At 48.0% G+C, this 16,723-nt stretch overlaps 2 protein-coding genes across 3 annotated transcripts in view; both read left to right on the forward strand.

Annotated features, from left to right (window-relative positions):
* Window positions 1-1,769, forward strand: part of LOC123019653 — an 11,923-nt gene extending 10,154 nt beyond the window's left edge. The window contains exon 5 of one of the 2 annotated variants that reach the window (XM_044422700.1): window positions 1,118-1,769. In XM_044422700.1, the coding sequence (XP_044278635.1) occupies window positions 1,118-1,335 (218 nt within the window). In that variant the 3' untranslated portion in view covers window positions 1,336-1,769. The remainder of the gene's footprint in view (window positions 1-1,117) is intronic. The other variant, XM_044422701.1, reaches the window with a different exon arrangement.
* Window positions 1,770-11,432: 9,663 nt separating this feature from the next.
* LOC123019654 (protein ALP1-like) lies at window positions 11,433-16,354 on the forward strand. Its single transcript, XM_044422702.1, has 3 exons — window positions 11,433-11,609; window positions 11,807-12,398; window positions 14,303-16,354. The coding sequence occupies exons 2-3, from the start codon at window positions 11,832-11,834 to the stop codon at window positions 15,002-15,004; spliced, it is 1,269 nt and encodes a 422-aa protein (XP_044278637.1). The 5' UTR covers window positions 11,433-11,609; window positions 11,807-11,831; the 3' UTR covers window positions 15,005-16,354.
* Window positions 16,355-16,723: the final 369 nt, after the last annotated feature.

Consider the following 16,723-nt stretch of genomic DNA (forward strand, 5'->3'; position numbering starts at 1 on the left):
GTGTTGTAAGCCGCCCCGAGGCTTCGGCAAGGGGCGGCATACAACACAATAAGATACATTGAAATACAATAGAATATAATAAATTACCAATAAATACAAAAATACAAAAAATACACTGAGATACAATCATATAAAATTAAAATTAACAGTATAAAATAAGTAAATAAAAAATATAGGAGGAGGAAAGAGAAGGGAGAAGAAGTTGCCCTGGCCAGATCATATATTTTAACAATTAAAATGATGTTTAAATAAAAGGGTCTTTACCTGGCGCCATAAACACTAATCACATGCTATGAAATCATTCATTTAGTCTGCTCACTTCACACTTGTACTGCAAGTATATTTTGGAATAAGTAGAACCTAATCTTAGAGAGAATTTATACCTTATTTATAAAACCTCGCTACAAAATGTACTCAGTTCAAACCAGTCCAATACGTGACTGTGAGGCAGATTATGAAGAACATGTTCCTCTTGAAACCAAACACACGGTGTTGGGGCCCAAATGCACCATCCATCCGTACGTGAGAGAGGGAGCTGCTGGTTTTGCTTTAAAAAATCTTGAGGGAAACAACTCCTGGGTGGACAAGCCCTCACACAAAGAGCTCATTGAACAGCTCAGTGGTGCAGAATGCTGAGAGAGAGGACAGAAGTGGCAACTGGTGTGAAGAGAAGTGAAACGCAATGGCTAGAGAGGGAAAAGGGAGCAAAGACACAGATTTTTAGAAAGGGAAAGAGGATCATTATCTAGGTTTGTCATTTCCTAGCTCATGCTGAGAAGCTACTCTAAAATTCCCTTGGAATGACAGAAATGACAGAAAGCACCACCGATCTGTGGAGAAATTAACAAGTGCAGTGCATTGTGGGAGAGGGCAGGATCCAAACCCCCTCCATGGATGATGAGAAAGCAAAACAGACCAAGTGGGCTTGGTGAGCGTGGAAGGCTGGCTGGCTGGGGATGCCGGGGGGCAGAAAAATAGGGAGAGGGTCGAGTGGAGAGACTGGAACCCTGAATGGAAGCACCCCGCATTACGAGGTTTTGTTGCAAGGTTCCAAGTCGCGAAAAAATTCCTCATTGATACCCATGAGATAATTCATGCAATTCTCCATTTGTTCCAGCAGGTGATGGAAGAGTGAAGGAGGACGAGGAGAAGACTTTTCAGGTCACAAAACTGGAGCAAACGGACGACAGTGACACGTTACTAGAAGGGGCCACAATAAAAACGTTCCCAGACCAGGAAGCAAAAGATGGTTCTAGAAACCAACAGGGAACAGATAGTCACCATCAGCAAACCCAGTCAGGGATAACAGGAGACAGTCTTCATGAGGCAGACTAGCAAATGGACTCAGTGGCACTAGTTGGACGAGCCCGTAGGTTAATACGAAGAAGTGGACAAGTTCCACCTTTTTGTCAGGTGAGGCCACGCCTGTGCACAGCTCCCGTGGAGGTTACATTCCTGCAGCCATGTGAAGGAAGGGGGTCTGTTCGTTCTTTTCCCCTGGGAGACAGAAGGTGTTTCTTTTGTAAAATATGTCTGACTTGAACGTGGTTGGAACTGTTGGGAATGCTCCTGAAAAATGGCTGGTTCCACAGCAGAGTTCTACAAAACCTTTGAAGGAATCCTGTCAATGCCTTTTAAGGGTATATGTAACGCAGCATTGCCAGATGCTAAAATACCAAATACCTGGACAGAGGCAGATATTACATTAATACCGAAAGAAGACACGGACTTGACACAGATCCAGAACTATAGACCTAGATCACTATGAAATGTGGATTACAAAACTTTTGCCTCTGTAATGGCAGAAAGACTAAAGAAGTATTTAACAGACTTCATACATCCAGACCAAAATGGCTTTTTACCTAAAAGACAAATGAGGAATAACATGAGAATCATCTTGGACATTTTAGAGTATTATGAGGTACATTCTGAAAAATCAATGGCATTATTATTCATGGGCACACAGAAGGCCTTTGACAATGTCAATTGGCAATTTATGAAGCAACATGGTGAAAAATTTATTAATGCGATATTAAGCATCTATCAAAAACAGTCTGCTAGGATTATAATTAAAGGAGAATTTACAAATACTGTAGACATACAAAAGGGCACAAGACAAGGATGTCCTTTATCACCACTGCTGCGTATACTTATCTTAGAAGTGTTAAATAGAAATATCAGATGATATGTATATTAAAGGCACTAGAATTAGAGATGAAAGCTGTAAGTTGCAGACGACTTGGTTTTTATAATTGAGGAACCCTTGCTAACAATGTCTAAACTTATACAAAGGGTTGAAGAATATGGCGATGTTACTGGGATGAAAATAAACAGAGATAAGACGAGATTGTTAGTAAAGTCTTACATTGCAGCAGAGAAAAATTCTGGTGGAACAAGTAGATCTTCAAATTGTTAAAAAGGTTAAGTACTTGGGAATTTTCCTTACAGCTAAGTGTACTACATTGAAAGAAGATAATTATGATAAACTATTTAAGGAAATTATGAGTGACTTGGAAAAATGGACTAATTTGCAATTATCCTTGCTGGAAAGACTAGCTCTAGTCAAAATGAATATATTACCAAAGAGTTTGTTTTTATTTCAAATGATTCCCATAAAAATTGATAAAAATTCTTTGTCGATTTAAATACCCAAATTCGAGATTTATATGGAAAAAGAAGAAACCAAGGATTAAATTAAAAATGCTTCAGGAGGCTAAAGGGAATGGGGGTTTTGGTCTTCCTGACTGGATGTTGTATTATCAAGCTTCTGTTTTAACGTGGCTAAAAGAATGGATAACTTTAAGAAATAAAAGTGTCTTGTATCCTGAAGGGCATGATTTGCAAATGGGTTGGCATGTTTATATGTGGTATGAAAAGTGTAAGGTACATGGTTGTTTCTTAAATCATTATATTAGGAAATCATGTCGGTGTGGGAAAAGTTGAAGATAAAATTGTATACTAAATTACCAAGGTGGCTTTCACCTATGGAAGCTCTTGTATATCCAAATGCATTGAATTTTGATACGATTGTGAGATATGATGATATTTTGGATAATGATGGAGGATTGAAATTGAATCAAGTAATACAAGAACAAGGAATTAATATTTCTTGGTGGCACAAGGTTCAAATGCAATTGAGATATACTAAAGGCTGTAGAATGTGGGGCTTTTATAAGGAGTTAACAGCATTTGACCATGTGATTCTTAAATCAGATGAGAAAATGATTAAAAGATTGTATAATTTCTTACTGGATAGGAGAATGGAAGACAAACAGGTTAAGGAAACTATGATAACGTGGGCACAAAATTTGGGATATAATATTGAGTTAGAGAAATGGCAAAAGCTGTGGGAAAGAAATATTAAAGTAACATTAGCAACTTCATACAAAGAAAACCTGTATAAAATGTTTTATAGATGGTATCTGTCGCCAAATAGGTTAGCTAAGATGTTTCTAAACATGTCAAATGGATGTTGGAAATGTAAACACAAATCAGGTACTTTTTTATCATTTGTGGTGGACATGTGGTAAGGCAAAAAAGTATTGAATTAAAATACACAAATGGCTTGAGGAGATGTTACAAAAACCTCTAACATTTAAACCATAAGTTTTTTTATTAGGCATTGTACCTGATGATGTTGGTCAACAAGCAATGTGTTTGACTCTACATGTAACTACTGCGGCGAGGATTGCATTTGCCCAACACTGGAAGAGTGAAGAGCCACCTACTGATGAACTGATTCTAAAAAAATCTTGGACTGTGCTGAAATGGACAGATTGACTTTGTCTCTGAAGGAGAAAGAAGATACAGACTTCTATCAAACCTGGGACTCTTTTTATCATTGGCTAGAGAAAGGGGACTATGCATAGATTTAAATATGTTTATTGTTTAACATAAAAAGAAGAAAATGGGGGGGGGGGGCTGACCCAATAGGTCTGATGTTTTTGATGATTGATTTTTTTTTAGTTTCTTTTTCTTGTTAGGTTTATTAAGAATAAAACTTACACAAAAAAAAGGCTGGTTCCACTTCTCTCAAAGCCATGTAAGGTCTTGTATTATGTTACCTCAAAAAATGACTTGAGATAAAAAATGAAGACTTTGAAGGTCTAAACAAGAATAGGGTTTGTATTTAACATAAAACATGCAAAGACTCAAGTGGGTCCACAATGGAGTTTAGGTAACTACTGTCAAGAATTAATTCGAGTCTGGAGAATATCAAATTAATGGAATGTGCTCTATTCCGTCTGTGGAATGCGCTCCCCGGAGAGGTCCACCTGGCACCGTCGTCATATGTTTATCGGCGCCATGTTAAAACCTTTTTATTTAATTAATAGTTTAATAAGTTTTAATATTGAATTTTATCATATCTTAATTGCAGCCAGAGTTGGTCGTTAATTTATGTTATGTTAGATATTTGTATTTCATTTGTGTAAGCCGTCCTGAGGCTCTGCCAAAGGACGGCATACAAACATAATTAATTAATTAATTAATTAAGGGTGTTGAATCAGTGTCCAATACTACCAGACAGAAATGCACATGCGATAAACCAAGTACAGCTCGCTCGCTCGCTCTCCCCTTCCCCCCAACGGGTTAAACGCACAAAGGTCAGCTCTTCAGTCCTAGAAAGGAACAACCACAAACTGGGAGGACTCTTGCCTCTGTATGGGCGCTACTCGGTCACCGGAAATGATGCGCGGGGCGCCCCTGAAGCCACTTCCGGTGTCCTGTCCCTCCCCTTCCCCGCCTGGTGGGAATCGGACTTATGAATTTCCTCCGCAGCTTTGCCGAGATTTGCGGGGCGGAGCGGCTGCTCCCCCGCCGCGGCCGAGGGGGCGGCGCAGTCTCCAGCCCGCCGGGAGAGGCGAGGCCTTGAAGGGGCGTGTGCTCTGGGGCAGAGACTCAGTCCCGGGGTGACGGAAAGACTGGAAATTGCAAGCGGGGGCGGGAGAGAAGCACCGAAGCCTTGGGGCCTGGGGGGCAGTTGATTTCAAAGCTACCTGTTCCTTTCCTCGGAATCTAATCTGCGCCTGGAGCTGCAGGTCCTGTTTAACAATAATGGCTATGCAAAGCCGGTCAATTGCAAACAGCGGTGCAGGAAGGCTTGACCTTTGGGACCAGGGCCCCGTAGTGCAGCCCCAGTGAGGACCAGAAAGTGACAGAGGATGGGGGAATCAGGGCTGCAGGAGTGAGTTTAAAATGCAAAACTGCACATGTTCGTGGTTTGTTTTGGTTTGGGTTAAAAAAGATGATGGCAAACTGTTTTGTTTCTGTTCTAACATGTCAGGAATGCAGAAGCAGCTGGAAGGAGAGAATTGTTGACCATGTGCCTTACAACTGAAGTAACACAAACAACCATCTGAAGATCTGATCACAGCACCTGTTTTGGTATAAACCTGTTCTGCAAACTACTTTCCATACTGAGTAACAGTGATGCAGCAGAGAAGGGCCTTCTCTGCAGTGGCACCGCAATTGTGCTCCCCAGAGAGATTTGCCTAGTGCTGTCACGAAATGTGTTCTTTTCAGTGCCAGACTAAAATCTTTTTATTTTCCCAATGTTTTAAGATTTGATTGTTTTAATTGGGGTTTTATTGCTAGTTGGAAATTTCATTAGCACGTTGTGTTTTATTTTGTATTGTCTTATTGTTAAGCCGTCCTGAGACCAAAGGATGGTCTAGAAAAGTTTTAAATAAATAATAAATAAATGTACTTTCAAGTGATTTCTATTAACTTTTAAGGCCTGGGCAGTCTGGAACCAGGTAACTCCTGCCCTGCCTTCCTGCTTGTGTATCCACCAGTGGGCAGCACAGTCATGTGGCCACTAAATGGAGTCTGAACAGCTATAGGACTTTTTGGATGCCTATCTCTGAGCTTGGAAACCTGTTCCAGGGTGACGGCTGAGATGCTGACCTGGGAGCGCCCTTGCAGTTGATGGGGGGGGGGAGGGCAGACCACACCAAATGCAACTCTGAGGTTTTAAGAGTGACTTTGGAGGTGGCGACTCTGGGATGGGGAGAAGGACGGAGAAAGGTTCTACAGGATCCTGGCAGCAACTCTGTCTCCTGCCCTTGTAATCTGAGGCAAAATGCTTCAGCGTCCCAAGTCCGCCATCTACATCTTTGCACGGTGGGAGAAATGCGGTGGCTTCTTTCCTCTGCCACAGGATACTCATAATAGGCAGCCTCTTTGGATTGGTTAGGTTGGTGAGCGCATGAGACAGGGCCTTTTTGGTGTTGGCCCCACATTTATGGAACACCCTTGCAACTGACATTCACTTGGCCCCCATGGAGGGCCTTCCAAATGTATCTTTTTACTAGCACAGTTCCTTAATAGAAATGATCACCATGACATCTAAAGCAGTTTTCTCATGCATTTATTTTGCTGAGCCTACTGTGCATTTACACAACCCGTGTAATGTACTGTTATTTCATTTGTGAGAGCTCGGCCCTGTCAAGCAATTCAAATGAAGTAAAATATAGCTCTAAAACAGAAAAGATCTTGGTTGTTCTGTGCATGTTGATAAAAGTACGTAGTACATAGTACGTAGAAAGTACGTAGAAACACAGAAACTGAGCGAGTCAGAAGGGGCCTCCTGAGCCATCTAGTCTGACCCCCGGCACCAGCCGGCTCTGCTCACAACATGCCCACCATGTGCACGCCCAGCCTATCCTTGAACACCCCAACCGATGGGGCCTCAACGACCTCTCGTGGAAGCCCATTCCACACCCTCGGGGTCCTAACTGGCAGGAAGTGCTTCCTGGCATCCAAATTGAACCTTGGTTCCCTGAGCTTTGCTCCGTTGGAGCACGTCCTGCATAAGGGAACAGAAATTAGCAAAATATTATGTACTATATTCTGGTATTGGAACTGTCCTGTATAATTTTGTGCCTTCTTGTACCCCACCTTGGTAGAAGTTTGGTATTGAAAGACTGCCGACAAGTATTTCTAAATAAATACTATTGAAAGAATTGCTTTATGTGTTGTTTTGTTAAATTACAGAACGAGCATCCTAGAAAACTACTGCAAAGTTTTTTCCCTTGCAGCAAAGTCCAGGACAACCCATGCAAGACAGCAGGAATTACTTTTCTATAGCATTTTATATCACTCTTTGGCCCAGAAGGCACCCAGAGCGGCTAACAAAAACCAATAAGTGCATGTCCTCAAGCCTACAAGCTAAAAACCATGTTGTTAGTTGCGAAGTTGCATCTGACCCATCGTGACCCCATGGACAACTCTCCTCCAGGCTCTCCTGTCCTCCACCATCCCCTGGAGTTCCCCTAAGCTCACACCAACTGCCCCAGTGACTCCATCCAGCCACCTCATCCTCTGCCGTCCCCTTCTCCTTTTGCCATCAGTTGTTCCCAGCATTAGGCTCTTCTCCAGGGAGTCTTTCCTTCTCATTAGGTGGCCAAAGTATTTGAGTTTCATCTTCACTATCTGTCCTTCTAAAGAGCAGTCAGGGTTGATCTCCTCTAGGACTGACCGGTTTGATCGCCTTGCAGTCCAAGGGACTCGGAGGAGTCTCCTCCAGCACCACAATTCAAAGGCCTCAATCCTTAGGTGCTCAGCCTTCCTTATGGTCCAACTTTCACAGCCATACATTGCAACTGGGAAAACCATAGCCTTGACTATACGCACTTTTGTCGGCAGGGTGATGTCTCTGCTTTTTTGTATGGTGTCTAGATTTGCCATAGCTTTCCTCCCCGGGAGCAAGTGTCTTTTAATTTCTTGGCTGCAGTCACCATCACCAAACAGCAAAAGGACTGGGGAGAGAAGTGAGGAAAAGCAACACAAGGCATCAGTTCCCGAGGTCCCCAAATCCTTGCAGCATCACTGGAAACACTTCGGAAGGGAGGCCATCGGGAAGGCCCTGGCTTGCCTGCCCCTGGCCTAGGGCACCCCAATGCCGCAGCAACCCACTGCTGCTCTTTCCTGGGGCTGCCCCCAGGGAACCCCAGATGACTGTTTATTTGCACCCGCCCCACCCTGTGGCCAATGCTCCAATCCTGCAGGGCTCCCATCAGCGGCAAGACCCGTTCTGGAGGCTGCTGCTGCTGCCTCCCCAAGGCTGTCCATCTGTGAGTGCAGAAGGAGATGCAATTCGCTCTGGCTGCTCTGTGGCAAAGGGCCCAGCGGGACTCTCTGCTCTGGCCAGCTACGCCTTCAAGCAGTGTTCCAGCAGCTGCTTTCAAACTCTGGCCTTGCGGTTTTCCTCAGAGTGGGCACCAGACGGTAGAGGTCCACAACTTTGTTTTTTCAACTTGCAGCCAGCCAGACCTGCGATCTGGGGGCCCTCCTGTTCCTTCTGCTGAACGGGTGCCTGGGCCTTTGCCCCAAAGTCTGACCCTGATGGCACCATTGCCTTCCACCCATCCCTGGCAACCTGGCACTGGCAAGGGCTGTGTGCCTTGCCAGAATCGTCTACGCTGCAACTCAGAGGCCGGGGGCAGGCAGCTGCGTCGAGACGGGGCCTTCTGGCTTTCTTTCTCCTTCCTGCCGCGCTTGCCTTTCGCTTTGCTCCCCAGAGCTGACAGGGAGGGCAGGGCACCCGGCCTCGCTCTGCCCCCCTTCCCTTGCAGCAGCACCAGCTTGTGCTGCTTCCGCAGGTGGTGCATCATGCCCGAGTTGGTGAGGTGCCCAACCACCTTTCCAGGGCTGATGTGATTCCTGCAGAGCAGGCCCTCCCCCCACCGGGGGGCTCCACCTGGCCTCCTCCCAGTGGTAGGCAGACTGGCAGGGAGATGTTGTGTGGGCTCAGGAGGGCCCTCCCCTTCCTTGCCCCCCCCCCATCAGAACCTGCACAGGGCCCTGCGTTTCTGCAGCTGGAAGAACCACAGGAGAACCCGGGACGCTTCCCTCGGCACTGAAGTCCCCCTCTTGCCACGGCATGTCCCAAGCAGCGACCTGTGTGCTCATAAGAATGGAAGAAGAGCCCAGCTGGGCCAGACAGGAAACCTGTTCATACGTTGGCCAAGCAGATTCGTGCAGGAAACCCACATGATTTGCAGGAAGGGGACAAAGAGAAACTTCACGAGCTGGAAAGTTATTGCTAGCAGTAATGATAAACTACAGTTCCCATAATCCCACGCCATTGGCCATACTGGCTGAGCCTGGTGGGAGCTTGAATCCAAAGGAACGGGAAGGCACCAGGATTGTCCCTCAGAACTGTTGTAAAGTTTGGGAGAAAGACATTGCTGGGCGCCCCCAAACGCTGCTCTTTTCCCATCACCAGCCATCCTCTCTCACGGCTTAACGGCGCGATCCTCTGCACAGAACCGGGGTGATTCCTAGATAAGAGTGTCTCGTGTCCCCCACCTGGTGCTCTCTAGATATGCCAAACTACAACTCCCAGCGGCCTCCAACCAGTGCTAGGGAGCCGGGCAGCGGCGGAGGGTCGCTCGCTCGATGCACTCAGTTTGGGCTGATTTCTGAGTAGCCACATACAGGATAAAAACGGCAGAGCTCCTGCATGCATCTTAAAGGTTAGAAAGGACTGACGTACGCCCAGGGAGGGGGCCTCTCCCGCACCCCATTTCCCCAAATTTTCAGCTGATCGCTCCCTGTATTATGACATGTTAATTAGTCCACTTTAACTCATCTCCCTCTGTAAAGCTTGGCACCGTCCCACTCCCTCTGCTGGCTGAGAATCTGATCTTTGCAGGTTCTCTTTTCCCGGGAACTGAAGAAGCTGAAGTTTTCCCGGCAAGGGCTAGTTGTAAAGATGGAAAGTGGAGTCTCTAGTCTATTTGCAGCAGAGAGAGATCATGCAAGGCAAGACCTTTACTTCCGGGTCCGGGGAGAGATCTTTGCGGCTCAGGGATGATGGGTGCACGTGGGACCTCAACAGGCTCCGCTTTGTTGCAGTACTTTTACACGAGCTCGCCTTCTGCTCCCCAAATCGCCCCAAAGTCTTGTTGCACACTGGCAAGTCCTCTTCTTCAACCAGAGGACATCAGGTAGTGGAAAACTCAGGGATTAAGTCCCACCAAGTTCATCAGGGCTTCCTCCCGAGCAAACGCTTCCCTTGAGGTTTTTGTGGAAGGATGCTTGCCTGCCCCGCAGCAGAGGTTTTGCTGGGATATGCCCTGACATTACGAATGGCAGTTTTCCCCCATTGTCAGACATTTTGGATTTCAATTCCTATCAACCTCAGTGAGCATAGCAAATTGTCAGGAATGCTGAGAGTTGAAAGCCAGTTGGGAAAAGTTGCTGTATTGAGGTTCAGCTGGGGTAAGTGCCAGTTCAAAAATTAATCCTGGGGAAGTCTGTCTCTCTTCACAGTAGATCTCCATAGTTGATTCCTGTCTGTCATACACCCTTTAAAAGACCAGGATCTTTCCTCCCAGTGATCCAAAGCCTTTTACCATTGCAAGGACCATCTTTACTCATTGCAGCCTGCCCACTTTAAGATCAGCAAGTGAGGCTCTTTTCTTTGCCCACCTGTGAGAGCATTTAAGTGGCTGACCACATATGAGAGGAACTTTCTCTGCAGTGACTCCACATCTCTGAAATAAATTCCCATCTGAGACTTACCAAGCCTCCATCATGTATTAGCGCTTTTATTAGCTTTAATTGGGAACGCGAAGTGTTGTAAGGAAACCATGAGAACTGCAGCCCTTTGGTGGTCAGAGTGTGCCTTCCTCTAGGTCACAAATACTGGCCACTCAAGGAATCAGAACGGAACTCGGTGGTTTTAACCTTTCCCACAGCTAGCTTTCCGCAGTTCCGTCAGTGTAGTACCCTCGAGGAGTGTGGGGCCACAACTCCCATCGTCCCCAGCCAGCAAGAAGTTGCAAACCTTCTTTTTGGCTGTAAAGGCTGCCTACATCTACATCTGGGTTCCAGAGCTCCCATCCCCTGCTAGCGGGAGGTGGGGAAAGTTGTAGTCCAGCTCACCCGGCCAATGTCAGCCTGGGGAAGGCTGATCTAAGTCAGTTGCTCAACGGCACTCGGCTAACTGCACAGCGCACCCTCCCCGCTCCGGCGTCTTCCCGGCGTTGCACTGCAATTCCCATCATCCCAGGCAGCAGGGGATGGGATCCCCGCAATTGCTTATTCACTGCCAACAGGCAGGCTTGCAAGAGCCGCCTCCGTCCCTCAAAGTTAAGAGAACCCGCAGGAAGGGCGTCACGGATCCCGCAATTCATATCCCGCCTCGCCCACCTGAAATGAGAAGCACCTTCGCGGGAGCGGCTCTCTTTAACCCTCACGCTCCCGGGCCCGACTGGGCCAGGCACGGTAGCGACGCGCTTCTCTTCTGCTTTTCAGAAGCGCTTCACCGGGGAGGAGAAGGGCGCGTCGGTGCAGAAGGAGCCATTTGCAACGGCCGGATGCTCGCGAGCCGCTGCGAGCGCGCCGCCTCCGAGGGCCCCGCGGCGCCTTGCAGAAGCCTGGGCGGCTCCGTGCGGCGAGGCCGCCGGATCTCCGCCGCCTTCTCGGGACGGGCGCCTGGTAACGCTCGGCGCGGAGCGGAGGCCGCTGGAAGCAGGCATAGGAACCGAGGAAGCAGGAGACGAACCCCTTCGCGGGCGAGCGCCTTCCCTGTTTGTAAAACCCGGTATCTGTGTGGGTTTCGTTCACCAGCACTGTGAAAGGTGCCTAAAGATTTGAGGGTGAGCCATAGCTTTTCCCCACTTTATCTTCCTTTTAAAAGCGTATTTAAAATAGGTAAATTTTAAAACTTCTATTATAAGACATTTGCTATTACTTCTACTAAATAATATTTAATAGGCATTATTAATATTATCTAATGTGAAATATATGTGCTGCATTATCTGTAATAAACACACACACAACAACTATCCCGTAGGGATTTCCTTGCACTGCTGCCCACGATGGAGAACCTTGAGGCCATCGTTCTTGTGATCCTGGCAACCCACAACCTGGTCCGCCTCCACCTGCACCGCGGGGGCCTCGCTGCCCGTGCCCGGCGCACCATGCGCCGTGTTATGGCGAATCACATCTCCTTACTGCACCAGCTCCTCCCCGATATTTGCCCCGACAGTGAAACCAGGCTGATGGTGGAAGAGCTCAACGCCGGGCCCCATCGCTTCTGGTCCCGACAGATCAGCCGGGACTGGTGGGAGAGGGTCGTGCTGGAAACCTGGGAGCCCAGCCAGTGGCTGCAGAACTTCCGCATGACCAAGGACACCTTCCTGGAGCTGTGTGAGGAGCTGCGGCCGGAGCTGCAGCGGCAGACCACCTCCATGCGGGCACCGCTGAGCGTCGAGAAGCGGGTGGGCATCGCCCTCTGGAAGCTGGCGACCACGGAATGCTACCGGTCCGTGGCCACCCACTTTGGGGTCGGCCGGTCCACCGTCGGAGAGGTCTTCATCGAGGTGTGCCTGGCCATTGAGAAGCTTCTCTTCAAGAAAGTGGTGGCCCTCGAAAACCCCGACAAGGTACTGGTGTTGGTGGTGGTCTCAGGCCATTTTCCCCGTGGTTAATGCGTTAATATTTATTTGGAGGATTGTTATGCCAGCTCTTCAGCCTGATACACTCCCGCGGTGGTTTGTGTATGAGCAGTTGAACAAGATAACCCTTGCAGTCTGAAAGGACACGACACACAAGGAAGGAGGAATGGGGAGAGCAGAGGGGTTTCTTTCTTAATATACCGTATTTTTCCGTCTATAAGATGTCCCCATATATAGGATGCCCCCCACTTTTCTTACCCATCTCCAAGAGCGCAAGCTGTTGCCGCGCTTGCTGCGCCCCCTCCAGCACACTCACGATTGCGCCAGTCTCCCCCGCCCCCCAGCTGGCCACAATTCTCCTCTCTGCCCCCGTGTATAAAATGCCCCTCCATTTCGAAGTAAATATTTTAAAGAAAAAGTATCATCTTATACACGGAAAGATACTGTATGTTAAGGTGCCATGCAATGTGGTTGCCTTTAACCCTTTGCATTCAAAAGAATCACAGGCATCCTGTTGAGGGGAGCAAAGTGACAACGTTGCTTTAGCACGTTCACTGCCCTATAAAAGATATAAATAGCTGATTTCAGCTGTCCACATCTTTTGACCCTGCTTGGCTGAGGGACTGCCGGGATCCCTCCATCTCCCCTTGCCTACCCCACCCCCTGGGCTCCCAAAGTCGCACTTGCAAGTTCAGAGCAGCAACCCGCATTGAAAGAACCGCACTGGTTGTGAGAGACGGCACTCCGTGGTCTGAATCCCAGCTCTCGACTTGGAGTGCATTTCTGAGGGCGGCACTGGGATGCTAACCTGCCCTGTGGTTGCGTGGAGTCTGGCGGCTTGTGCCCTTAATAGGGCTGGTGGCACTGCCATGCTTTTCTTTTCACCTCCCTCCGTGGAGGTCTTCATCAGGACTTAGCGGATGATCATTGCCTTATCCCCTACGAGCAAACACTTTCTCTGAGCGTAGCTCTGAATGCAGCCCCAAAAGCCCTTTGCGCGAAAGGGTTTATTCCAGCTGTGCTGGAAAGGCTTGCCTGGCACCGCTACGCGTAATCTGTGAGAATTTTTAAAGAAGGGGTGAGAGCCCCCCCCCCCCCCCGGTGATCTGCCTTCTGCTCATTCTTGATGCAGGAAACCTATTGCTTTTCCTGGCAGGTGTCAGCAGCCCATCTTTCCCACATGGCAAGGAAACCGTTGCAGATGGGCGTGAGGGAAGGCAGTGGGAAATAAGGAGGTGGGAGAGTTATGCCTTTGGACTGCGAGTGGGGGCTGACGTGATCGTCCTTCATTAAAAAAATTAATCCCTGCTTGTAGAAAGCGATCTTCTCGGGGGAATCTGGGCCTTCATTTCCCCGAGATGCTACTTCACTAGGAGTCTTTTGTGTTGGAGGCATATTCAGTTGTGTAACATGCGCGCACACGTGTGGTCTACACTCGAGAGAACCACCTCAGTGAGAGCTTTTCAGTTTACTATGAACAACGATTCAAATAAAATAATGCATAAAAGCAGTGATGGGTAAAAGTGCCAGATCCTGATTCCTTGGAAGCTGAGTAGGGTTGGCTGGGTGACTTAAATGTTGTGAATCTCCCAGAGAGCTTTGGCTAAGGGCAGTATAGAAATATACTGGGTAGGTATTGCTGTTTTTGCATTTCCCTTCATCTCCAGGTGGTCTCAGTCTGAACTGTGGCTGCATGGAGTCAGTGAAGTTGGGAAGCAGCAAATCAACAGACCCAGGAAGAGTTAATATGGCATTTAGGCTGTCCTTTCGCTCCTTACAGGCTTTCGAAGGAAAGCTAGAGTTCTTAAGAACATGGTTTAAAAACAATCACTTATGTAGAGAATGATGTCCACTTAGGACATGGTCTAATTTCATACTTTTGCCGTTTGAAGGTCATGGCCGGATTTGCAAAAATGGGCTTTCCTAGCTGCGTGGGGGTCATAGACAGGACCCACATACCCATCATCTGCACAGTTCGAAAGGGAACCAGCGTCAGCCAGAAAGGATTTTTCCCGATGTCCATGCAAGGCACGGTGGACCACAAGGGACGCTTTGTTGACATTGAACTTAGCTGGTGTGGTAAAGACAAGGATACGTCCTTCTTCAGAAACTTGGCCCTGTGTGAGGCGATGGACCAAGGGTTGTTTGTGCCCGGGAATCCTATGATGACCCTCGGTGGTGTAGAGATTCCCCCACTGATCTTGGGTGATGGGTCCTATCCCTTAAAGAAGTGGCTCATGAAACCCTATACTGAGAACCTCAGCCCTCAGAAGGAATGTTTCAACTCCCGCCTGAGTGACTGCAAGAAGGTGGCCGAAGAGGCCTTTGGGCGGTTGAAGGGACGGTGGAGGTGCCTCGCCACCCGCTTGGAGGTTGCCGAAGAGAACATTATCCCCGTAGTGATTGGCTCTGTTGTGCTTCACAACATATGTGAGAATCGGGGACATGCTTTGGTTGACGGACCTTGGTCCCAGGAGGGTGTGTGGGACCAGACCCCCGAGGGACACTTGGAATTCCCCACATCCCCAGAAGATGCTCAGGAGGGAAGCCTGGTGAGGGATGCTCTCGCAAACTATTTTGTGAGTCATTCCTAGTTAATTGTAAAGGCCTTGAATGAAACAAAGGTATTTTCAAAAACACCTTGGGTGAATGCAGAAGCCCGTTTGCTCTGGGCTGGAGGAACCTTCTCTGTGGGGATCCCTTCATCACCCCACAGGGTGGATGGCTCTGACAGATGTTTTCCACTCCATCACCGCTCCACTCCAAACTTCCTTTTTTAATTTGCCTGAGGGTGGAAGTATAAATACTACAACCAGCCTTTGCTCCACCAGGTTCTTGTTTTGCTGTTGTAAGCAGATGGTGGATTTGAGGGGTCAGAAGGTCAGGATAAAACCCCCTTCTGGCCACGCTCTTTCACTAGCATGTCATTGTATGTTAGAAACAAAGTGTGTCAGAAAGGACTTCCCGGGCCATCTAGTCTGACCCCCGGCTCTGTTCATGTAATCCCCAACATGTGGTTGTCCAATCTTTCCTTGAACACCCTCAACATTTTATGAATGCAGAGGGAGTTTGATAGCTGTCTTGGGTTTATTTTAGAATGAAGAAAAGCACAGTAGAATTTTGATATAAATATGTGCATGGATTATTTTTTTTTAATGTCAGTGCTCTTGAGCACATCTGCATTCTGAAGTGGTACAGGCCTGGCAGGGCTGCATGATATTTCTATATCAGATGTTTGGTTCTGTGGCACAGTCCTGCCTCTAGTGCTGTCTAGTCTCAATGGGCATTTTACTGCGCAACAGGAATGGTTGCATCTATCCTTATCCCTCTTCTATGCCCTCCAAACCACAAAAACCATATCCCTTTCTTGGATGGATTGCTGGTTGCAGCCACCTTGGGCCCTGGAGATGGAAGTTGCTTTCATTAAGAAGGCAGGCCCAACTACTAGACATTTCTTGATTTGCTGACAATAGAAATGGATGCTGTCCTGTTATTGGACAGAATGGCCATCAGTCTCTGCTAAGGGGCTGGCTTTTACTGAGCTGAGACCTCCATAAAAATAAGCTCAGTCCTGCTAGAACTCCCTTTTGTTGTTGTTGCTAGTCGCGAAGTCGCCCCCCTACCCATCGCGACCCCACGGACAACACTCCTCCAGGCCTTCCTGCCCTCCACCGTCCCCCGGAGGCCCCCCAAGCTCTCACCGACTGCCTCAGGGACTCCATCCAGCCACTAGCAGCAGTATGGGCACTGTCTGTCCTGGACCAGCCTCTCTGCAGGAGACTCAGCCTAAGCTCAAGACCTGACTGAAGTAGCTGAAGTGACTACTTAAGTTGGGCTGACTTTGATTTTTATTTGGAATCCTGTGTATGTGTGTGTTTATTGCCTTCCCAGGTTTTTCCTGCTTATGTCACCCTCTACCCACCCAAATAAACTCTTTGTACTTAGGTGCTTGGTTGTGTTGTTTCGAAAGCGATTTCCCCACGAACTCAAGACTGCATGGCTGCAAAACTACCACTTTTAAGGTTGGGAAGCTCTCTGCTGATGGGCCTTGGGAAGAAAAGTCCCCCAAACCTTTCCAGTGGAGGAGCTGAGGGTGGGGATGCAGTGTTGGGCTTGCTCTCGGGTGACGGGGTGGTCATGAGGCAATTCAGGAAGGGACGGTGCCACCACTGGCGTTGAACTGGTGCACTTGGGCAATAGCAGGCCTCCATTTTTTCTGGGGGCTATAAAAGCTTGGAGTGGGGCTGCCCAGAGGTCCTGTGTGTCCCTTGTGCTTGGTGTGACCATCTTGCCCTAGCGGGGATCAGGACCTC

The sequence above is a fragment of the Varanus komodoensis genome, unplaced genomic scaffold (assembly GCF_004798865.1).
Source record: "Varanus komodoensis strain SLA01 unplaced genomic scaffold, ASM479886v1 scaffold133, whole genome shotgun sequence".
Taxonomy (NCBI): Eukaryota; Metazoa; Chordata; class Lepidosauria; order Squamata; family Varanidae; genus Varanus; species Varanus komodoensis.